The sequence below is a fragment of the Anser brachyrhynchus genome, assembly GCF_964034855.1.
Source record: "Anser brachyrhynchus genome assembly, chromosome: 2".
Taxonomy (NCBI): Eukaryota; Metazoa; Chordata; class Aves; order Anseriformes; family Anatidae; genus Anser; species Anser brachyrhynchus.
This window is the reverse complement of record NC_137695.1, coordinates 7625630-7650056: the sequence shown is the minus strand read 5'-3', so window position 1 is coordinate 7650056 and position 24427 is coordinate 7625630. Positions and strand designations below refer to the sequence as shown.

The window sequence follows — 24427 nt, the reverse complement described above, 5'->3', positions numbered from 1 at the left end:
AATAGATGAAATTTTTTAAACGAACACTCTTCTAATTCAGTACAAGAGAAGAATCATCTGTGAAGAGCTACATTCAGAACCAGCTGTGTTTTGGGATGTGACATGTTACATAAGAAAATATTTTTGGTTAAAGAGAACAAATGTTACGATGTTCATATGTTTTCAGAAACTGTGTTATCCAGTCATTATTTAATTGGCCTCAAAGAGCAGAAGCATCATTGCAGCCTCTTCGTTATTTGCTAATTCCCTGAAAGTTCCCAAGCTTCCACTTGCAGGTGGCGGTGCAGATGACTGAGATAGCAGTGCCTTTCCGCATTGTGAATTAAGAACTGGTGGGAAGAGTTGATCAGTAGACTCAGTTGGCATGTAACAGCTTAAGGACGTAGCAGAATTGCAGGTCTTGGGAGGCTTGGGTCCTGCCCATACTTTTATGAATTGATACTGAGCAGCTCACTCGATATAATTTGTTTTTTTTGTCTGCCTATAAACCAGGGCTAATAACTTGCCTGATGGACCAAGAGTTCTGGGAGGCTAAAGCTGAGTAACAACATGAAACTGCAGTGCTGAGGGCTTTGGCTAATAAGCAACAGGGACCCAAACTAAGACTTGCATGGGTTTTTTGAGCGTTAGGGATACAGAAATACCCTGCAAGGCACCAGTTTCCGTAATCAAATAGTTCTGTCTAATGAATTCTGGATGTAAGTTGTTTTGTAGCAATGTAATGGATTGTTACTGGATTTGACATCAGGCTCTAAATCATAAAGCTCTAACTGTAACGCGTAAGCCAATATCAGATCTCTGTGTTTTATTTATACTGATTTCCTCGCTCATGAATCAGTTCCATACATGTGAATTATTAACTCTTAAAAGTGCTATTCCTGAAGATCTTGTAAATTAAAGAGTTTTATATTGCTGTTATGATTCATTTAACTTTTATAGACCCACCGAAGACATACACACAGGATGGAGTCTGCTTGACAGAATCCGGCATGTCTCAGTTACAGAGCCTAACTGTCACAGTACCTAGAAGAAAACGGACGAAACCAAAGCTTAAACTGAAGATTATAAATCAGAACAGTGTGGCTGTGCTTCAGACACCCCCGGATGCCCAGTCAGAACACTCAAGAGATGGCGAGATGGATGACAGTAGAGGTAGCGACCTGCGTTTGGCATGCCTTGTATCTTATAGCATTTTACTACATGTATATTGCGTACATCAGTAGGATGTTTTGGTATACTGACATTTGTATATCCTGTACAGAATGCACTGTGGGAATTGCTTGGACAATAGTCATGGCTCATTGTTGCCCGTTTCAGGGATTTTTTTATCATTGTTCTGTTTGTGTCATCCATACCATGTGAAACACTTTGCTAAGGCTCGCAACACTGGAAATACGAATTGCCTTTTTATCTATTCCTTAGGTTATTTGGGGAAATGCTGTGCACTCACTGGGTACAAGTGTATTTTGAGGAATCAACAGTGCAGGCACCGTTTGAAAGTGGTAGTGTTGGCTCAGCAAAGCAATGTCTAGATTACTGTAGAGCTTGTATTTGAAATCAAGGAGAAAGAGGAATAAAAAGCTCTTTGCTTAGAGTATTTCGTTTCCTCTGAAAGAAATGAGGTGGGATGAAGAGTGAAGGAGAGTCTGAGGGGAAAAAATATTTTCTTATATGTGCACAGATAACTGAACTTTTTGTTTGTCCTCGTTTCCAAAGTAGAATTTAAGACAGAATTTAAGGTTGGAAGTAAATTCTGGGGTGTTGCTCTAGTTCAAGTCAATCACGCTGTGTGCAGAGCCCTGCCAAATGGCGTGAGTGTTGGGGATACGGAATCCAGAATTTAGTATAGAGGAAAGGGGATGGTTAACAGTGTTTGTGCAGCACCCAAGGCTGACGAGGGATGAAGGGGTCTGGGCTGACACGTGCCTACCAACCACCTCACGCTGTGTAGAGCAGTGAGATTTCGGTAAATTGTGTAAGCCCTTGAGAGAGTTCCTTCCACCGTGTGTCTGGACATGGAGCAAGGATGCGTGTGTCCCAGGGGCCAGCAGCCCTCAGTCCCATCTGAGGGCTCAGTGAGCACAGCAGCCAGGCCACGAGAGACTGAAGATGGGAGACGAGGCAGCGAAAAGAAGCACGTAGGTAGGAGCAGTCAGCTGCTTTGTACCTTAAATACTCACTCTCAGGCACCGGTGTGGTGCAGCACCGCCCTCCTGTCCTCTTTGCCATGGCCTGGCTGTACATCCTGATAAAAATGTTGGTAGGAGAGGTGTTAATCCGTGGCCTGAGGAAAGGCTTAGTGAACCGGCAGGTGTGAAAGTCATTACATTAGTCATGCAGGTGTCTGTTACAAGTGGAACACAGGCACCCCACCTCACCACAATCTAAAGTGCTCTCTGTTGATGCAACATTGCCTTGTTGTTAATCAGATTAAATGTCAGGAGAAGCTTTTTTTAGATACAGAGAGTGTACTTGACATAACTGGGTAGTTTACCCATCAGCACAGTTGCCATGTTAACTTGTTGATATAAGAATTGTTGCTGTTGTTTGATTAGCGCGTTCTTAACCCTCTGCTGTTGACTAGAAGTGTATTTTTTTTATGATAGGTTCCCTGTATTTGTTTATAACCTTTAAAACAGTTAAGTAGTTATTTTATTTTGTTTTCTTTGGAATTCACAGGGTTTGGTAGACTACTCTAGCATTACACTGACTCTTAAATTTCATCTTATGCCTTCATATAGTCCACTAAGTGGGTTGTTGAAAGCAAAAATGCTTTCAGTTTTGGTTCGAAGGCATCAAGATAGAGAATTAACCACTTCCCCTGCTCTTTTTCAGTGGTTAATCATCTTTACTTCTACAGTTGTATGCATGTATTCTATATAATGTAGTCTAACTTTGGTGTCCACTTGTTGGCTTTTATAGGTATCCTAGGTATCCCTTTTCAATTAGATATCAAGATATATAAATGTAATAGCAGAGTATGAATGGGAGAACCAAAGCTGCCACAGACTTTAATTTAGTTCTGATCATCTTTTATTTTTTGTGTTGTTTGGTTTTTTTTGTTTTTTTTTTTCTGGAACATACCAAAGAAAAATATATTTGCATGTTCCACAGATGTTTGTCTTAGGCATCAAGAGTTAGAGCACGCTCACATATGTGACTGTAACTGCACAGCACATACGTGGTAAATGGTCTGGGTTTCCTGGAAGCTCCAGACAGAACTACGTGTGCTCTGTAGGGTGGATTGGTGCCAGTTCTTTGGGTGTCCGAAGGTTTTGTGGGGGCATCAGGCTGAATAAGGCTATGCCACTGCTTCGATCGGTGCGACATAGTATAGTAATGCCAGGTAAACACGAATGATGTGGATGACACCAAGCGGAGTGGTGCAGTTGACGCGACAGACGGAAGGGATGACAGCCAGAGGGGTCTGGACAGGCTGGAGAAGTGGGCCCATGTGAACCTCAGGAAGTTCAACAAGGCCAAGTGCAAGGTGCTGCACCTGGCTCAGGGCAGTCCCAGACATGAGCACAGCCTGGGAGATGGATGGATGGAGAACAGCCCTGTGGAGAAGGGCTTGGTACTGGTGGATGAAAAATTGGACATGAGCTGACAGTGTGCACTTGCAGCTCAGAAAGCCAGTCGTATCTTCGGCTGCATCAAAATAAGTGTGGCCATCACATTGAGGGAGGGGATTCTCCCTCTCCATCATCTCTTGTGAGACCCCACCTGGAGTGCTGCATCCAGGTCTGGGGCCCCCAACAGAAGAAGGACAGAGACCTGTTGGAGCAAGTCCAGAGGAGGGCCTCAAAGGTGATCAGAGGCTGGAGCAGCTTTCCTACAAAGACAGGCTGAGGGAGTTGGGGTTGTTCAGCCTGGAGAGGAGAAGGCCCCAGGGAGACCTCACAGCGGCCTGCCAGGGCCTAAAGGGGGCTGCAGGAGAGCTGGGGAGGGACTCTTGGTCAGGGGGTGTAGGGATAGGACAAGGGGAAATGGCTTTAAACTAAAAAAGGTGAGATTTAGGTTAGACACTGTGGAGAAATCCTTCACTCATAGGGCGGTGAGGCCCTGGCGCAGGCTGCCCAGAGGAGCTGTGGCTGCCCCATCCCTGGCAGTGCCCAAGGCCAGGCTGGATGGGGCTGGGGGCAGCCTGGGCTGCTGGGAGGGGTCCCTGCCCATGGCAAGGGGATGGGATTAGATGGGCTCTGAGGTCCATTGCAACCCAAACCGTTCTATGAAAAGTTAGGTCAGTGACCAAGCCCTGAAAAGAGCAAGGGTTGTTGTAGTTGTACTGCAGCTGAAGTGGTTTGAGAGTCCAGCTCTGTCTGCAGTAGAACCGAACAGGCTGCAGGGCATGTTTCATAAACAATATTTCTCCTCGTAACAAATGTGTGTGAAAGTACAAGGCAGAGAATCTGAATTCTGGTCTCTTTCCAGGGACAAGAGTATGTTTAGTCTAGATGTTTCAAAAGCTTTACAGTAAAATGAAGATGTAAGGTCATTATTGTATTGACTCTTTGGGGCTATCAGGAACAGAATTAACTCGGTCTCTTTTCAACACCGAAGACTTTTTAATGCCATTGTACTTTACATCTGGTTTCACCCTGTGTTCCCACAGAATATAAACTCAAAATTGTGGTCTTCATCTTCAAGGCTGACTAATTCCTTGGGCTGAATTTTCTGCTATATAAATCAAACTCCTCTGAATAAATAAATCTGCTTTCAGTCAGTCACACAGCTTCAAGTCAAGAACCCTCCAAACTAAGAGTCATTATATATTTACCTTCCAAGTGTAGGCTGCATTTTTTCAGTCTGTCTTCTCAATAAAAACAAACTCTCCCAAACAGAATTTAGGGGAAGGTAAACAGAGCATATCTTGCATGGTAGATGGTATTCATATTCCTCTATGTATTGTTAGAAATTGCTCAGGGACTTAGAACATGCTGCACAGGATTCTGAGAGGATTTTCCATGGGGAAAACAATGTCAGGATCCACATACAGCAACGATAGCATTTATTCTCTGGTTTTGGGTAGACATAACCTCACAGGAAATAAACGTATATACCAGATCATTGTGTACGGTTAGGGTGGGTTTCTCAAAAGTGTCTAAAGGGTGTAGCTTTCTATCACCTGTCTGAAAAATCTGTTATTTTCAATCAATTTCTGAGAAACCATTCAGATGTAGACATTTTAAAAAAATGTCTTCCTTCCTTTTTCCAGTTGAACTTACCACTGCATTTTTTTCTGCAGAGGGTGATCTTATGGACTGTGATGGAAAATCAGATTCCAGCCCAGAACGGGAGGCTGTGGATGATGATACCAAAGTGGCAGAAGGAGCTGATGGGATTAAGAAAAGAAAGCGAAAACCATACAGACCTGGTAGGATGAATAAGTTATATGATTGTGTCACTTGCTTGTTTTAAGGCTTTTTTCTGTATTATTAAAAAATATATAGAAAAAGAATTCTGATTGTTCTAAGCTATCTGCTGATTTTAGCATTGTTTTCTGTTATGGTTAAAATATTTTTTTAGTTCTCTTACCAACATACTTTTCCAAAGGCTGCTGCACAGCCATACGCTTGCAGTAAAGCGTTGCCAGTTGTTGGTTTGTAGTTCAAATCTATACTTTTTTACTGATTTTTAACTTGATAGGAAAATGTACTGTAATTATATAACTGAAGGAATACAGTTTGTGTGTGTGTGCATGTATTTATATACATCTGGCAATATATGAACTTCAGGGAACTTTTTGCCAGTATTTTACATAATTTCTGAACTAGTTGTTAGGAGTAATTTACTAAACATTTGCAGATGAATTTTAATGAATGCAGTTACTGGATGAATTATTTTATTTTACTTTATCAGTGGTGTCGATTCTTTATTATCCTGACTATAGAATAACTGTGTATCCTCGATGCAGAAGCACTTGAGCTGTCTCCAGGCACAAAAAGCTAGATACGTGAGTGACTCAGGAGGAATTGGCTCTGATCTATTAGGGCTAATACTGAACCCGAGTTAATAAGCTCTGCTTAGATAAAGTCTGGCTTTTTGAAGAGCCCCTACATCACACCCCTCAGTATGCCTCGGTGTCTGTGTTACATGGTGGTTTTGTTTTTCATTACGCAGCCTCCCACTACTGTGGATAATAAGCCGATTGTAGTCTTTGCCGTCACAAACACTGTTTTTGCCAGTCACGCCCATCCTTCTTGTTGTAATGGGCCATATCCTCTGATTATGAAGATAGCAGGGGAGGAGAACAGAGAAAGGAAGCAGGAGCTACAACATGGTCCAATTTCTCTTGCTTCTCTATCAGTAGCTAAACAAATCTGTACCACCATTTTCCCTCCCCGTGTCATTTCCCAAAATGCCGAGGAAGAGCCCCAACCCAGCACTCAGCAGGTCATGCCCATGGGTGTTTTGCGTTCCACGTTGAGATCGTGGTACAAACCCACAGCACTTAACAGAGATTTCCTGTTTCTCAACAAGTAATACACTTCAATAAGCCATTTATTTCCACTGACGGGTCCTCAAGAGGAGAGAGCTTCATTTGCTCAGAGTGATTTTGGATCATGAGTTGCGCAGCCATCTGTTAGTTTTCTGCAGCCAACAATTTCCCTGAAAATGAAACAAACCTGAGTCTGATGCATTTACATACCTATACACCAACTGTAAGGGACCAGGAACACTGCAGTCAATCTTTGGTGAAGGATTCTGGAGTTTCAGGCAGTATAATGTTGGTTAATTACCTTTTTATTTTGTAATACATCCATCTTTAGTACCGTCGTTTGGAGTGGTGGGCTCTCCAGAGCAATTTGTAGTTTCTTATGACCCTTTAATGTTCTTTAATAGGTTTCATTTAGTAGATTGATTAATTTTAGCAATTCATCAGCTTGCCAAGGGAGGAAAAAAACAGCATCTGAAAGTTGCCAGGTTTGGTGATTTAATCTTCTTGTGGATGTATTGAAGTCCTAAAATTCTGATCCATTTTGATAATTACATACATACCCACTGAGGCATCAAAATTAAGAAATGAAAATTCATCAAGTATATCAGATTTCTTCTTAGACCTCTGCAGATGCAGTTGTCCAATTTACCTGCAGAATAGTCTTGCCTCTCGTTCTTGCTATAAAGCACAGTTTTAATTGCTATACTGAATTTTTTTTTCTTGTTAGGTATTGGTGGATTTATGGTACGTCAAAGAAGTCGTACAGGGCAGGGGAAGACTAAAAGATCTCTCTCCAGGAAAGATTCTTCTGGATCTGTTTCTGAGCAGTTGCCTGGCAGAGATGAAGGTAAGTGCAGAAACTTAGCTGTTATTTTTGTTGTTCATGGTTAATGCAGTAAAAAATAATACAAGTTACCAACTTATATTACTAATAATTTTGTCCTTGCTTGTGTTTGTAGAACTACTTTTTGAAGTCAACAAATGTTTCTGTTAGCAGTGCAACCCAGTATTGTATTTGGGTCCCCAGTTCAGAAAAAGTGCTTGCTTTTTCTTCAATATGTTAATGTTATAGCTATGTTTTTCTGCTTTGTAAATACTGTTTTGGTGTGGTATACTAGATTGTTTCAGATAGTGTTGAAAAACTTTGCTTTAACGTTTTTCAGTTTGTATGTAGGGATCTTCTCCTGTAAGTTAAAGAAAAGTTAATTACCCATTCTGTGTACCAGTATAACGCAAATTGTTAAAAAGCAGTATTTTTAAGTATTTTTCAGTTAAACAGCTGAGTTTCTCTACTTGCTCAGGCACAATTGCTTGTTAAGAAAAAAATAACTCAGAATGTCTTTGTATGTTGTAAATCATCATAGCTTGCTGAGAGCCTGCTCCTCAGCTGCCAGTGCTCATCAGCCTTAGAAAGTTGTTTGCTATTCTTGTCATGTCCCACTCCCTTTTTCTGCAAAAGCTTACTCTTGACCAGCACAGGGGTCACAGGGTCGGTGAGCCTCAGTCTGCTCGGTGCCCTCTGAATGTGGTGCAAGAGATGACTGTAGTATAAAGCATGGCAAATTTTACTACGTAATGTAGTTTCTTAAATAACTTCCCAGGGACATTAACTTCATGTAGTTAGCTTTGGCAAGGGAGAAGTGAAGGACTTAAAAAGTTTAGCTCTTTACCTCTAGTGTTTTCACTGGTCTGTCAAAATAAAGTATTAAATGATTGATTAGCACACTGTGCTTTGGCGTTTGTTAGGAAAAAATGCTGTGCAGCTTCATATATGATAGCTGAATAAATGTGTAATTTTTCTTGAAGGGCTTCTTTATAGATTTCTTTTTCTGGCCTGTTCATTATTTGTACAAGTCATTTTTCAGATTTTAAAAAATGGTTTGTGCTTTCACTTTGAGAAAAATTAGTTTATAAATTGAAGGGTGATTAATGTGTAGCTCAACAGTGTTGATTCTAGACACAGTACTTCAGTAGAATTCTCTTGCAAATATCTGGTTGAATGCCAGCTATAACTTCTCTCAAATGACCAAATTCCTAGGTTGGCTTAGAGATAGAAAAGTTAAAGGTCTATCTAAAGCTAATGAAGTACGGCAAGATCATGATGTGGCTAGTATCGCAGATGGCATTTCTGCCTTCCTGAACCCAGGTGACCAGGTTCACAGCTGACAAAAAGCCACCTTCAGAATGTATCTACAGTGATATTCAGAATAATAAACTCATGCACATAAATAGGTAGTAAGGTGTGTTAGGCATGCTAGCCCTGTACATTTTGAGCAAGACACAGAGCATTTTATTTATTTGTGCCTGAATGCTATTTTTCAGGTTGGACAGAACAGTTGCCAGACACTCCAGTTGAGGAGTCTACCCCAGCTTCTGAAAGTACTGAGAAAATTAAAAAGCGTTACAGGAAAAAGAAGAATAAACTTGAAGAAACTTTTCCTGTCTACTTGCAGGTAAAACTATCGGTATACTTTCTGAGTAAATACATTTTAAAAACTGATCTTCGTGTTTCTTAGTTCATAGGTCATTTAAACCATAAATGCTTCTTTTCTGATTCCCAATTTATCGTTCAAATGTAATGTGTTTTCTGTAGGAAAAGTTTGTTACTTTGTAGAGAAATATGTATGTTACCTTAAATCTCTTCAGTGTTTAGGCTTCTTGTTCTGAGAGAGAGGAAAAATAAATTCTTTGTTTTCTTTGTAAACTGACACATGACATTTTCAGCTTGTCATCTTGTGTACTACATTCAGCGGTGTAAGATGTCTTAGTTTGATCGTTCCATTTCCTCTAAATACTACCTTTTCTTTACAGAAGATTGTAGAACGTGATTTCATAGGGGAAGGTTTTTCCGTAGATTCATCTTTCTATATGCTCTGCATCTCCCCACCACAATAATCCCTGCTCTTCTACTGACCATTACTAACGTGATGTCCCCAGAGCTAAGAGAGGTAGCACTTGATCTTCAGGAATGTGGATAATAACCAAGATGTTAATGTTGATTGACCAGCTTACCTATCCTCACCTGGTTTATAAACCAGCTGGTTTGTATCTTTCTCTCACCAAGAACATTATTTGTTTTGTTCTTCTTCTCAGCCACCTTTTTCATGAAAACCTTATTTTGTAGATATTTACCAAAGTTCATGGCATAAACTATGTCAGGACTGGAAGCAAAATTGACAGAGGCGGAGCAATCTGTCTAAAAATAATTTGTATTTCACAAGTGGAGAAGTGAGTTGGAAAGAAAATACTTAAGCAAAATTCCCTTTGTATTAATAAGAACAAATGCTTTTTCTTACTGCACATATTCGTCACATAGAACAGAATAATTCATAGGAATAACTGATAATAAAAATCAGTCTATAGCTTTATTTCTAGACACTATGTCCTAAATCGAGGTTTTAAAGACTATATGAAAACAGGAAAAGTTGTTAGGCGATGAGTAAAACTCGATTTGATAGGCTCTTGTCAAATAACTCAAGTGCTCAGGTTTAGGTGAGTGGTGGCTGTGAATAGTATTTTAAATAGCTTTAGGTATTTTGTTACTGCAGTTCTCCCTTAGGACGATTTTGTACTAACTGCAATGCAGCATTTAATCATTCCAGAACTTGGACCACAGTGAGCTGGAGTATTTTTCATTAACTTTTTCATGGCTTTTATCGAGTTGTTCAGTAGCTTTCCCCTTCTTCAGCTCTCATTTTTGTGCAAGAAGAAATACTGAATAACTTCTTTGAGATTCATATGGTTTTTTTAATAGCACTGTATTGGTACACTGTCTATGCTGAATATATGTAAGAAGACATGGAAGTTTTTCTGTATAATTTAAGATGTGAATTCAAGGGAGTTATGTAGCTACCTCAGGTAAGCTATATATCAGCTGTATCCACACCTCATAGCCTGGAGAAGATGATGCCATACCCAGAGAGGTATGGGACTGAGACTGTAATTCTACATTTCTAGTAATCATTGGGGTTTTCATTTTGACTTTAATGCGTGTGTAACCTTTTCAGTAGATAGACTGTTCTTCTATATTGAATCATTTTGTCCTCTTTGCAGGAAGCTTTCTTTGGGAAAGATCTGCTAGATACCAGTAGACAAAACAAGATGAGCCTTGATAATTTGCCTGAAGAATCACTTCCACTCTCATGTAAAACAAATCTGACCACCAATTTCCTGGATCCTTCATCAGACCCACTTCGTAGCTCAACCTCCACTCCAGCTCAGGCAAAACTGGGACCTCAAGGTATACAATGCTAAAGTTAGTGATAATCCAGTAGTTTGTTTTTGTTGTAAATGGGGCTCTTCCACACTTCCGGAGTGTAGACTGATGTATTTTCCAGCATTCTGTATGTCAAGTGCTCTTGTGAGGTTAAGTTACATTTATAATCAGTGACATCTAGCTCCAGGGCTTTACTTGTTGCAGCAAGAGCAGTGGATGGCTTGGCAATTGGAACTTAATACAAAATCTGACACTCCTCGACTGTAACATCCGTGTCTGTAAAATTCATGAAAATGAATTCCGTCTAAGAATGCTCATACAGATCTCTCATAGGAGAATACAAAAAAACCCTCAGATTAAAAGGTGTTTTTAGTAGTGTTCTGAATGTTAGTTGGATAAGTATCAGCCAACTTCTATCTTCTTTAATGTTTTAGATTATTTTAGGTTACCAGTCTCCTCTCCTCCTCTTAGTTCACCATGCCCTTCCTGAACATGAGTGCCCTTTCAAGGTACAGTTTGTAGCCCCTAGGCGATCTTTTGGTTTTGCTTTCCGTTGCAAAACTTTGCTGGAGATATTATTGGGAGTTTTGCAAGTAGCCAGAGGGTTATACATGCTGCTGAAAGGGCAGCTTCACACAAAGGAGCAATTAAAAACAAAAACCTTATTGTCTGTTCCACTTCTTTTTTTTCCCTTTGTGTCTTGGATATGCTGTTAGCTGGAGGTGTCTTACTATCCTGAACTTTTTAAAAACTGTTTCTATATCTTGTTTATATTGGTTAATTTGTGACTTGTGTTTCAGCTCATCTTCACTTTCTCCATCTAAAAATGTTGACATACACTAACACAGTTTCCTATGCCCAGAGAGTCTTTTGCAGAAAGATCACTTATTTGTGATCGTTACTCGGTGAAAATCTGCTAAATGAAAAGCAAAAGGCTACATTATAATTAAACATTGATTGTTATACAGTTGAAATTGTGAGTAATGGAGAATACAAAGGTTAACTTCCCCTTAAGGGGAAACCACTGCAAATGGAGTGTTTCAAGTTCTGTATTCCATCGGTTCCAACACTACAAGAAAATAGTCACACAGACATTTTCTCACCCCAGCCTTCTTTCAGGAACCACAGATTTGAAGTCTTCGCTGGCATCTCAAACTGCATGATTAAAATCATTAATGTTTATGTATTATGGTAGTATAAGGAAGGTTTTAAAACTGTTGAAACTTAGTATAATGTCTTTTTCCAAAGTGGAAAGGATTATTTTTTTAAGCTCTTTATGAACCAGCAAAGTTGTAAAACTTCATCATTTCCTCTTCTTCTATGCAGAAATAAATTGTAAAGGGGTGGTTATTAGGAAATAAATGAATTACTTCAACAGCTTCAGTGGATAACCTCCTGTCTTTCCCATTTTATATGAGAGTCTAAAAGGACAGTGTTTTCTGGCCATAGGAATGTTCTCAACAATTGTCTCCCTACCGTTAAGATTTCAGGCCAAAATTGTGTCCAGACGGAGCTGTTTGTTGTAGTTGGAGAGCCAGCGGGTGAAGTCATCTGCCAACATCGATCAGTTCCAGTGCAATTTTTCTTTACTCTTTTGCTGTGACCATGTGGGAGACAGTTATTTCCACAATAGCATCCACATGTCTGACAGAGCCAGATTCAATCTGATTGATGGAGACCTTGCTAAATTTGCTAATTACCGAGCTAGCAGCAGTCAGATCTTCCCTTCTGGCTAGTATTGCAGAGGAGCTGGTGATGAGAGCAGTGTCCGAGAGCACCTGTGCTATTTCCATCAGTTTGATACAGACCTGCTTTGTTCACTGCACCCGGAGGTGGTAGGAGCATGTCATTACTGTGTTACTTTCCTACAGTGCCAGTTGTAACCAGGATTGCTAACTCCTGTGAGAATCCTTGCTTAACTGGGTAGGTCTTTCCCACAAGGAAGATGTTCTTCTCATGCAAACTCAATTGATTAAACCCAGCAATAAGGGTTAGATATGCTTGTTCTTCTTCCAAAGAGCTCTTAAGCATCTTAGGAGGAATTTAGTAGATCTGTTTTGCTTTTCCACATGTACACAGGACTGCTAGGGAGTTTTAACAGTGATGTGTTCAGTCTGCTAATGAATTGACAATGCACCGCAGTGACATGCTGTGACTGTTTATTCTTAGAGCTTGGTTAAGAGTAGCCAAAGCGTTTGCCAGACAAGATTGCAGTAGTGATGGTGATCGGCAGAGCCAGACAGAAGAGGGTTTTTAGAGTCCATTCTTCACTGTTGGTTACTAGTAACGGTGATTAAAGTGAGCTTTAGGCTGCCAGTTCTGATTTCGATCTAGCAAAGAGGTTGCAATTTGTATTTTTGGTTGTAAGACTCACCTCTGCCATGGTTTTATGACATTAGTGGCACACTGCTGCGGTGTATGGGGTCAAACCTTAGAATCATTTAAAAGAGAGCTGCTAGAGCAGAGTGCAAAGGCTTGCTCACCGGGAGCACAGAGCACCAGGTCTCCAGAGTCTCCTGGCTGCTCGCTGGTTAACGATGAAGGTGTTGACCATGATCTGTACATCCTCTGTGATCTGGGGTTGTGATCTGATACATCCTGGGTGATGTGGGGGCTCTGTGTCACTCCTGAGAGCCTTGACCTGAGTGTGCCTCATCAAAATTTTAAAAAAAGGCCTCTTGGCAAGGTTCTGAAAATGTGAACTTTCTTTGTGTATAAAATAGGCTATATTCAGTATTTATTTTTTTTTCCTGGAGATGCTGAAAAAGTCGTCTATTTCAGTAGGGTCTCGAGAATGCTAAGGAAATTCTTCTTAAACAAAAAGAGAGGAGTCATCTGCGTCCCTGCGCAGCTAATTCCATTGCTACTGGGACATCTTAAAACTAGATACGTCAGTCTGTGATTAAACACATTAGGGTGGCTGCAGCCCTGGGAGAGGCGTTTTTACTCTTGTAATAAATAAATAAAACCAAATGCATCGGAGGAATCAGGATCACGAGGTAGAAGTAGAATCCTGCTCTGTTAGAGATCCAGCATTATAAGCAAGTAATTTTCCTTCTTGCTTTGTCTTAGTTTTCATCTCTATTCTGAAGAGTCAAATTAATGAGCAGTATTGAGCTATTTGTTTGGCACAGATGTCAACTGGCTATTGATTCCGATCTGGAGCAGCTGAATAAAAGGGATTTGGTTATTTCCAAGATAATATTTAGCATCCATTGAATTAAAACTGAAAAAAAAAACACTTTACTTCAGATGTCTTACATGAAGCTTGTGGATCATAGAGTCTACCCCCCTGCTATCACCAACACTGTCTTTTTATAGACTTAACCAGATCAATCTTGATAGCAGTTGGCTTTTTTGCAACCCACCAGTCTCATCGGAAGGCCATTACAGAACCTGATTGCCTTAACAGTTAGAAGCCTTAAAACTTGAAGCCTGAATTTATTCACAATCATTTGGTAACTATGGGCGGTAAACGCTTCAGTTGTACATCTCTACACCTGAGTCTTTTCTTGCTACTTACTCAATGTATTTGGGTTCGCTTTAGAAGTTGACTTCTTAGGGACTCTTCCCAAGCACATTACTAAAGGCTGTGGAGGAAAGCACCATAGCATATTGAAGGATGCTGATATGGTCTTGGTACTTCCCTCATAAGGGCTTTTTTCTCCCTGCTACTTGTCCACCTTCAGGCAGGAGCTCAGAAAAGTTAGAAGACAGCTCAAGTCTGTTCTTTGCCTGTCAGCCAAGTGAAGACCTTAACACCACGGCATGGTGCCTGGTGCAACTTACTGACTTGCGTGATTGTGTTTGACCAAACTGCCAGGAAGAATGTGTATCAAAAAAAACCCCAAACAACTAGCTTGTGTTTAAAACCTTAAATTTCATAGTCCTTTTTACCAAGTCCACAACTAAAATAAGGACACACACAAAGTGATACGTGGTTTGGAGATACCTTTAAGTACTCTTCCTAATACTAGTAAGAGCTGCATTATTTATATATATTTTGTTAACAGAGCATTGTATGCTGACACATTGATTGACCTAACTAAGTGGCAAACATAAGATACTATTTAATTAAGATGGTATCATTTCCTCTGTGTTATAGAGGATAAAAATGAAGAACAAACGTAGTAAAGTGAATTTTCATTTTGACTTTTACTGACGGTTGGAGGGAAAAGAGTCGTCTCTGAAGAACAAAAGGAACTTTTAAATCACTGTAAAGTTTAGCAGATTGGAAAATAGCCTCGTGATATAATTAAATCCTTGGCACCAGGCCTCGCAATTAAGCTAGAAATACTTTTCTGGGGAAGCTGGGTAGGAGCAGTGGGAAAGATACCCATATATCTATGAAATACGTTTGCCCTTTGAATTTCTGGTCCCTTTTACCTGCCCATATTGGTTTTCCATATTGTATGCTGTATGATTTGTATTAATACCTTTTCTCTGTTAATTATATGCATATTGGTGTGTTTTACCATCTCTTCATGTTTGTTTTTGCAGTGATTTCTCATGTGGTCATGATAGTTTGCAGTGTTTTTTTTTTTTAATATTTTTCTCAATTTCTTTTTGTTTGTCAAATAATTTTCTTTAAACATTGCATGTCTGTAATCGTCCTAAAACCTAGTTAATAAAACCAGATGGGTCGTTTGGAGTTGCTTCACCCTAGTGAATAGGATGTCAAGAAGATAATCATATCCAGAATTATTATTTAATATTCCATAATTTATTGCTAGGATCAGACTAGTTTTTGCTAGATTGCAAACAAACATGACATTTCTACCTCCGGTTGTTCTCATTTCTTCAGGACTTCTGATCGTAAAAATAGCAGCTCCAGTTTCCATTTACTTACTACTACTTCTTACTGTTATATTTTCTTTCCGTATCAGGGTGTAGTAACTGGTTGCTCTATAGTGTTAGGAAAGATAGTGGTGGTAAGAGAAGAATACTGATAATTTTCTTTTTTCTTTTTTCTTTTTTTTTAATATTTCCCGTACACTTGCTGTGAGCTGTCTCCTTCACCAAACACATTTGTTGATTCTTAAATTCGTGGGCCTTTGTGTCTTAGATGTTGAGTTCTCGTTAGATCTTTTTTTTCCTAAAACCTAAAAAAAGGTTCTTTAAAAAAAAAAAAAAGCCAGTCTTTCTTCTGCACGACTGATTTATCGCTTTTATTATGCTCCAGAAATACTAATCAATTTAAACGTGAACATGGCTACAGTACTGAGTGGGGAGGGGATGATGACTTGATTCCCACTTCAGTGTAACCTGCAGTGCATGGCACACGAGGAGGGCCAGTATAGCCTGGTAAACCTGTGTTTGAGTCTATAGCTCAAGCTATCATACATCACCAGAGTCATGTTTAAGCACAAAAATGCCACAGACCGGTTAATTTTACTTTGCATCTTCTACAGGTAGCACTGACGATCCCTTGGCTGATCTTTCTGAGGTCTTAAACACTGATGATGATATTCTCGGAATACTTTCTGATGATTTGGTCAAGTCTGGAGATCATTCAGGTATGTATGTTTATAAGGTCTCTCTGGTATTTGTGTTCTTTTTTTTCTCTTTACTATAGATGTAGTTGTTGTATTCTAGGTTGTGCTGTAGGTGATTTCAGACAGGATTTTCGTATCTTAAGAACACCTTGGTTTGAGGTGATTTTGTCTTCTACAAAAAAACGACTCAACCTCTTCAACATTTTTTTTTTAACCTGGCTCTTTGCTTTGCTCCTTAAGAGAGAGAAAAAAAAAAACCTTCTGTTGTCTGTCATACCTGCGTAGCTTTTTCAGCATGCAGCTTTTTCTTTACTTTTTTTTGTTTTCATGTTATAATCATCCATTTTATCTGGTTTGGGTCCTGTAGGTCTTGATTTATGCACTTTCCAGGTTGAGAACTCACCCTCCCCATTTGGTAAGAAACTAAACAATGGATGATCCATGGTTAGAAGTAGTCATCTTTCCTAGTGGTTTTAGCTGAAACAACTGCATGTGTAGAAGCTAGTACTCCTTTACTGTGACACTAATTCATGCTTTTGTTTTCCACTCTTTCTGTATTGTTTGAGTCTAACATGACCTATAAACTCTGCACTCCACATTTAGTAGAGTATTGCATAAAGTTTTGCTTCCAGTTTTTGAAAACCTTTGTGAGTTTTTGTGTTTCATGTTACAAAACCATGCATTTTCTTTCTGTCGCCGTTAATATTACTTATAGTGGTAGTGTGTAGTTTTTATTGTAGTTGTATCTTTAATAAATTACAAGCATTTTAACAATGTGAACATATTAAGGCATGAATAAAATAGACAGCATCAATCTTTTTTGTTTTCACTGGATGATTGTTCATCACTTTATGTAAAACACTTCGACAATAAGTAGAATGGCATGTTTCATTATTTTAAATATATTTTTATTTGATGTTTAATACAGAAATATATTTTAAATACTGAAGTGTCTAGCTTTATTTTCAAAGATGTTTCTCTTTTGAGAGATTTATTGACTTGTAAAGGACGCTGTGAAATTTAAGTAGAAAGTTATGGTTTCTCAGTATCAACAAATAACTTTGTCTAATATAACCTGGAATATTCAGTAGTTGTTTTTGAGATGGAAGCTGCTATAACCAGTTTGATATTGAGTACACTTCAAGAGCACTTCAGTAGATACTTAATGTAATACGTAAGAATGTTTGGGGTGCAGCTTAACGTACATGAGGATGCAACATACTGCCTACTAGTGTTACTGCTTTTAAAATGTGAAAAATAATCATATTGGAACTGCATATTGAAAACTATATGCTTGAAAACATGCTGTAACTGAACTTCGTAGTCTTGTTTCAACAAAATTTTTCTCTTGTTCCAGTTGCATTCTATTCAATTAACATTCCTCAAACAGTACAGTAAACTGGAGATAATTAGTGGGAGTGTTTGTTTACTTTTTTCTAATGGATGTCATATTTTGCCTTTCCTTTCAAATTTTAAGAAAGTCTTCATTTAGTTGATAGCTCTAGCAAGAAAAAAAAAATAAGTTTTATGGCCTTTATTCTACATCAGTAGGTTTTACTGCTTATGTCTAATTTAATATTCTTTCCTCCTTCAGCTGGATTGGATATTGGCCCCATCTCTGATGATCCTTCTTCTCTGCCTCAGCCAAATGTCAACCCGAGTTCACGGCCATTGAGTGAAGAACAATTGGATGGAATCCTCAGTCCAGAACTAGACAAAATGGTCACAGATGGTAATTTTTTGTCATTCTTGATCTGGTCTTACGGAAGACTTGGTGGAGTTTTTTGTTTGTTTGTTTTTAAATTGCTACCTACGTAAGGTAACATTGACTATTTGCACTTGGTTGCAGACTTAATTTTATTGCATTTTTGGTGATTACTCATTGTGTTGTTTTTAATTTGCCCAGGTGCTATTCTTGGCAAATTGTACAAAATCCCAGGTACGTGTTCTTAATCTGTGTTGTCTTCTACAAGATAGAGTTTGCAAACAATGTCAGCCAACTTATGCACAGTGTTTTTGCAGAACTAGGAGGAAAGGATGTTGAAGATCTGTTCACAGCTGTATTAAGTCCAGCAACCACACAGCCAGCTCCTTTGCCGCAGCCTCCACCTCCACCACAACTTATGTCTTTGCACAGTCAAGGTAAGTGCCTTTGTTACTTCTAACAACAGAAGCTTAGTCAGGAGGGTTGTGCATCTGTTAAATGCCAACATGAAAGTAGGACACGCCTTAATTTCTGCCATTGTTAATTCATGGAGCCCGCTTTTGTTAATTCATGAAATATTTCTCTAAAAATGTTCTGAAGGGAGTCTGTAATTAATGTGCAGGTAAATATTGCAAACTGAAAGGGACAGCCATTTCAGATTTTTGTGACATATTGGAGCTTTTATTTTAGCCGACACTTCCATATTCTTGAAATTGTCTGTGATAAAGCATGTGTTCTCTTCTGATTTGCTCTTTCATTACTTCTGAGTACCTCCTCAAGACTAATGAAAATGTCTGTGTGACAGTGATTTAGTGAGTCTTAAATTTCTTTTAAGAATTAAGTTTTACATGTTAAATATTCCTATCCAAATAATAAAGAGGAGGCTAAGAAATTTCGGAATGTATCATTTATTTTCTTTCTTACAATTAAAATTGTTATGAATTGATACAGCGCCTTACTGCTTCTATATTGAAAGCAAGGGGTAAACTGATACTATTTGTTGTTTCTAGTAGAACAGGTTTTTAGCAGTATGTATGAGCATAATTAAATGCACTTTTCTCATCACACATCACCATTAGTGGATTTTCCTTGAGCTTATGTAAAGAGTGCCCAATCTTATTATACTGGTACTACAAAACGTAGCATGCAAATTGATTTCACCCGTGAATTAATCACAAGAGAAAAAAAATGATTGGTTTCCTAGTTGATTGAATTTCCATAAAAAGGAAATACTTCAAAAAGTCTTGGAAAGGAGAGAGTTTAAAGCAAATAATGAGGTGATTTAAAGCAAAAGATAATATAGATATCAGTGCCAGTTTCCCAGTTATTTGGATACTTGATAACTTCAGCATTTGAGCTCGGTAAGATTGTTTAACTTTCTCCCTGTGGGAATTGCCACAATTACAAAGTTTTAGGTTTGTAATTTGGTTCAGTTATGGTGTAATGATCCACATGTTTCTGTGAGATAAATACTTCAGTAATGGGGAAGCTTGTATCAAGTTTCAGCAATTTCAAGTAAAATTAGCAGTCTCTTCTCATAAAGACACGTAAGCCTACTGTGTGAACGAGAGCCTCAGCTCTGTTGGTGTTTGTCAGGACTTCAGTTACCATATACTAGCTGTTTAGCAGCTATGATAAGGCACGTTTTCTTAAATTCTAATCGAGTTAACTTTCATCCAAACTAAACTTCCCTGTGTAGTTTATGTAACGTGTAAATCAAAAGACAGTCATGTCAAGTGCGAGAGAGTGATACAGTGAATTATACTACAGATATGTCTATTCCTGAATTACTTTTGTGCTGTTAGGAAAATATCCAGAACACACTGATAATTGCACTTAAGTGACAGGGATTCAAAGGTCAGTGTTAATTCTGTGTAGGAACATCTGCAAAGACCATCTGCTGGAATGAATCTACCTCTGCCAGATTTGCCTAATATTTTAATCAAGTAAATAAAATTTTCCTCCTTAATACTGCTAGGCTGGACATTTAATTACACTGCTGATGCTCATTTGACTAGGTTTCGTCTAGTTCATTGGTTACAAATTAGGCAGTTAGTAGATAACAGGGCTTACTTTGATACACTGCTGTCTCAGAAGAAGAGATGTTTAATTCAGGTGGTTAATCGTAATTCTGCAAGGACCGAAAGCAACTTTCTTCATGATTGGTGCTTGGCAGCAGTGTAGATTTTTCTTTTCTTTGTGGAACTTTTTTTTTTTCTGCTGGAATTGGGTATAACATACTACAGACCATTAACCTTTAAGAATATACTTAAATATTAAGTGTGGTACCACAACATGGACTAATGCAAAAGCTTTGGAAAACCATTTAAAAAAACAGACACAAAAAGAAAATCTGTGCAGGGATGTGATGCAGTAGCAAGGAACCCCTTAAGCTTGTAGGGAAGCAACGTAAATTGATTTCAAAGCCTTTCCAAAAAGGTAAGGTCAGTAGTATGAAATTTTAAAGCAATTAGTATTTCATTAGGTGAAACATCTTCTTCACCAGAAATTTCCACCTCTACCTTAAGTAGTCACCCTTTAAAATTTAAAACAGTAATGTAAACTTCTTTTTCTAGGAGAGAGTGCATTTCCAAGAGTACCGCTTATGAATGGTCTGATTGGTCCTAACCCTCATCTCCCTCATACAACTTTGACTCCCGGAGGTGGATTGGGCACCTTCTCTCCCATAACGCAGCAACCATATACTGATACCAGGTAAGTTAAGATGGGAAGTCAAAAATAACCATTCCTTCTCACTTGGGTGGTGGAGGTGGTATTAATACTGTGATACAGTTGGCATTTAACTACTTAGTTCTAGATAGCCACTACAGAAGGTCTGTGTTCTTGCAGCTTGCTGACTACTGAAATAGCAAACAGAATAAGTTTGTTAATTGTTTTTGTATATTAAGATAAATCTATTTACAAAACAAATTATTTTCTGCCTTGCCAGGGATAAGAATCAGGCATTCAATCCAATGGTAAGCGATCCAAACAGCTCGTGGGCACCATCTGCTCCACCTTTGGAAGGTGAAGGTGATACGATGTCCAATGCTCAAAGAAGCACTCTTAAGTGGGAAAAAGAGGAAGCATTGGGTGAAATGGCAACAGTAGCACCTGTTCTCTATACAAATATCAACTTCCCTAACCTAAAGGAAGAATTCCCAGGTGAGCAATTTACCAAGTAAAGTCAAATATTGTGTAGAAATGTATGCATCCTTATTTTAAGTGATATAAAATAGACTTATTAATGCCTTGCATATTAATACATTTTTTGGTGCAGACTGGGCTACAAGAGTGAAGCAGATTGCTAAACTGTGGAGGAAGGCAAGCTCGCAAGAGAGGGCTCCATATGTGGTAAGAACAACTACCACCTGCATTTGCATACTATTAGCAAAAATGTAGTATTTCATCTACAAGACTTTCATTTTTATTTTTTTAAATAAGTAGGGTTAGTGAAAGATTACTTACTCTAAGAATGTCAATGTGATTTAATTTCTATCTCTGAATACTTCTGTGTTTTCTCCTTTTCATCCTTGAAATACACTATGTTAGTATTGTGCAATCTAAAAACATCAACTGAGATGAGAATATTTGCAGCTCTCACTACCTCCTTGCTACATTTGATTCATGCCTCAAGTCTTACTTGCTCGTCTCTTTCTGCACAGGATCTCACCAGTTTCTTCATAAGGATGATAACAGATCACAACGTGACCTTCCTCTCTTTCATCTTCCCCTCTCACTAGTGTTTTCTTTTAAGCCCCATTAGTGTTGCTGAAGTCTTTCACCTGTTGAACTGCTAACCATTCCAGAGGCATCAGTGCTTCACATCTCTACTTTCCTCATTTTCTTTTATTCTTCTATTTTTGCCTTACTGTTCCCTGTTACTACATTCTCTTCTCTTTCTGCAGTGCAAACTCTTAATATCTTCCATGCTATAGGGAGCATGAGGGACTCCATTCTCTCCAAAAGCATTCACCTTCTTCACATCTGAGTCAAGCAAACAGGCATGTTTGTAGTAGCTGTCTGGAATACGTGGTCTCTGATTCCTGATGCTGTAGAACTGCCATTCAACTGGCAACCCTTGTGCTCTGATGAAACCTCTTGTTAAAGCCTCTTGATATCCAAACCTCAGAACCTAGATTTCATTCTTCTCAACCTGCCCATCTGTCGTTGGTTAAGGTACCTTTCTGCAATGTTCTTATGTCTCCATTCTCTTCTGGTTCTTACCTTTTCTTTCTTTCATCACAACAGTAATTGGATGATTGTTCTCATTCTCACTATGTAGATTCAGTGCATTCTTCAAGGTTATGCTTTCAGTCTCCTTCACTCCCCCCACCTGTTATTCCAGATTCAGTGTGGGAAGTGGACACCCAAGCCATTAAGATCTTGGTCTTTCTAAAAATCCTGTCCGCTTGAAAAGTCCTTCTCTATTGTCTGCTTTGTATCACTGAGATATCATTATTATTCTGCTTTTCATTCAGGCCTGTAACTTTAGCACCTTTGGACCTCTGTCATCTCATCGATGCTATATTAAATCTTGGTGATTCCCTCCATATAGCATTTACAAGAAACTATTCCCTGAGATGAGTGGATTTTTATCCAGGCATTTATCCCTTTACAATTAATTCTATTACTGAATTTTCCTTTTTCATTGCTCTTAATAAATGCAGTCCTATTCTCCTGATGGATATCCAAGACTTAGATGCAAATACTATTTCCTTCATGTTTGGTGGGAAGGGAACATGCAGTTGCAGATACATGTACATAAGAGTATTTGCATAGTAAGAAGCAGTTATTTCCTCACAGACGTTACAGTCCACATACTTACACTACAGCTGTTTCTACTGTACTTAGCATTGTGCACACAAGGAGCTGCTGTGTTGCCTGTCCTGGGGATCTTTCACTCAGGGGACGTGAATAAAGGCTACCTTAGAAATGAAATTCAGAAGACTGTTATTGCATTTTTGCTGTAGGCATTTTACTTCCCTTACTACTATGCACAATCCTGTCACTTAGAAAGGAAATGACACTAATTTCTGCTGTTGTGGCCCTGGTGCTCTCATCTGTGTTACTTTGTCGGAGGGGAAGGATTTAAGCCTTTTTTGCCAAGCAGCCCCCACTTGAAAACTGCAAATGAAATTGTAAAAAAGAAGATGTGAGGATTTGATTCGGAAAAGGAATCGCATCCTAGACTGGTAGTAAAACAGACTCTTTGAAACTTTCATTAGATGTTTTAAAGTGTCAGTATGGCTGTAAAATGCCTCATTGAAGAGGAATTGCTGTTCTTCCATCCAATTTTTCCTGATCTATAAACCCATATCCTATGTTTATACTGCTAACTTAACACAGACTGAGATCTATAGAGGCTATTTAATGGAGTAGACTGTATTTTTCTTGTCATTGAACTTCTTCGCAGTATTGGCCTTTATTGATCCAAGCATTATCTGCTGTGCTCATGTCTTCAGGTTTTAGACCACAACAATACGCGATTTGAAAGGTAAACTGGTCGGATTCATGCTTTCCTGGCTCAGCACAGTACCTGAACAGGGACTCCTAATATATACAAAACCTCTGCTGCTAATAACTCATTAGTTCTTTCTGTTTGTGTTAGTTTAAACACAGGATTTCTACAGGGGTGAAGTATTTTCAGTTTGAAGTTCCTAGTAACGTTTGTAATGTAGTTTTTACAAGCATGTGTTTGATAGAAACAGGTCGTACAAATAATTTGGTTGTAAATTTTGTAGTAATAACAGATGCAGTGTTCACACTCAGCAAAAGAAAGCGAGGCTTACTACATATGGTTTTTTTTAATCTTTTCCCAGCAAAAAGCCAGAGATAATAGAGCTGCTTTGCGCATCAATAAAGTACAGATGTCAAATGACTCCATGAAAAGGCAACAGCAACAGGATAGCATTGATCCTAGCTCACGTATCGACTCTGACCTCTTTAAAGATCCATTAAAACAGAGGGAATCGGAACATGAACAAGAATGGAAATTCAGACAGGTGTGTTGCTTTTAGGCTGTTTTATTTTTGTTCCTGGTTTTTATTGCATTGTTGGAATCCTCTGTTATAATAAATCAATTTTAATCTTTCTTTGTAGAAGAGTACAAATTCAGACATTATGGAAGAAAATAGATGCTATCAGAAAAAGCTGCTAGTAGATGTTAGAAAATTTTGTTTTAAAATTCTGCTCTTAAATTCTACCTATTGTGGAAGTAGGTTATTCTTTCTCTGTATGGTTAGCTGGTGCAATAGTTTGTTTTTATACACCCTATATTGCAGTAACTTTATCCTTGCAGTAAGCAGCAGCTTACTGCTTCAGATTAGGGTGGTTGTCTCTCAGAAACTGTTTGCCTCCATCAGTGCTGCATCCGTCAGTACTCGTCTTCAAAGTATAAGGCTGCTCTTCAGGCAGACTGGGAAAAGTTCTTCCCAGGCAATCCAGGGTGCATGTCAAGGTAATCGAACTTTACGAATACCTGTGCTCTCTGCTTCCATTGCATTTACAATTTACAACTATTCGTAGCTGATACTTAGTGTGTTTTAAAGTTTTGATTATTGATCCAT

The 24427-nt window shown here is 38.7% G+C and overlaps 1 protein-coding gene across 10 annotated transcripts in view; it reads left to right on the top strand.

Annotated features, from left to right (window-relative positions):
• Positions 1 to 24427, top strand: part of KMT2C (lysine methyltransferase 2C) — a 197773-nt gene that overhangs the window by 138743 nt on the left and 34603 nt on the right. For 7 of the 10 annotated variants that reach the window (XM_080578524.1, XM_080578523.1, XM_080578526.1 and 4 more), the window contains 14 exons: positions 940 to 1152; positions 5249 to 5377; positions 7170 to 7289; positions 8765 to 8895; positions 10496 to 10682; positions 16070 to 16174; positions 16521 to 16568; positions 17748 to 17885; positions 18060 to 18092; positions 18176 to 18295; positions 20435 to 20573; positions 20809 to 21023; positions 21139 to 21212; positions 23681 to 23863. In XM_080578524.1, the coding sequence (XP_080434650.1) occupies positions 940 to 1152; positions 5249 to 5377; positions 7170 to 7289; positions 8765 to 8895; positions 10496 to 10682; positions 16070 to 16174; positions 16521 to 16568; positions 17748 to 17885; positions 18060 to 18092; positions 18176 to 18295; positions 20435 to 20573; positions 20809 to 21023; positions 21139 to 21212; positions 23681 to 23863 (1835 nt within the window). The remainder of the gene's footprint in view (positions 1 to 939; positions 1153 to 5248; positions 5378 to 7169; positions 7290 to 8764; positions 8896 to 10495; positions 10683 to 16069; positions 16175 to 16520; positions 16569 to 17747; positions 17886 to 18059; positions 18093 to 18175; positions 18296 to 20434; positions 20574 to 20808; positions 21024 to 21138; positions 21213 to 23680; positions 23864 to 24427) is intronic. The other 3 variants (XM_080578525.1, XM_080578528.1, XM_080578522.1) reach the window with 1 other exon arrangement.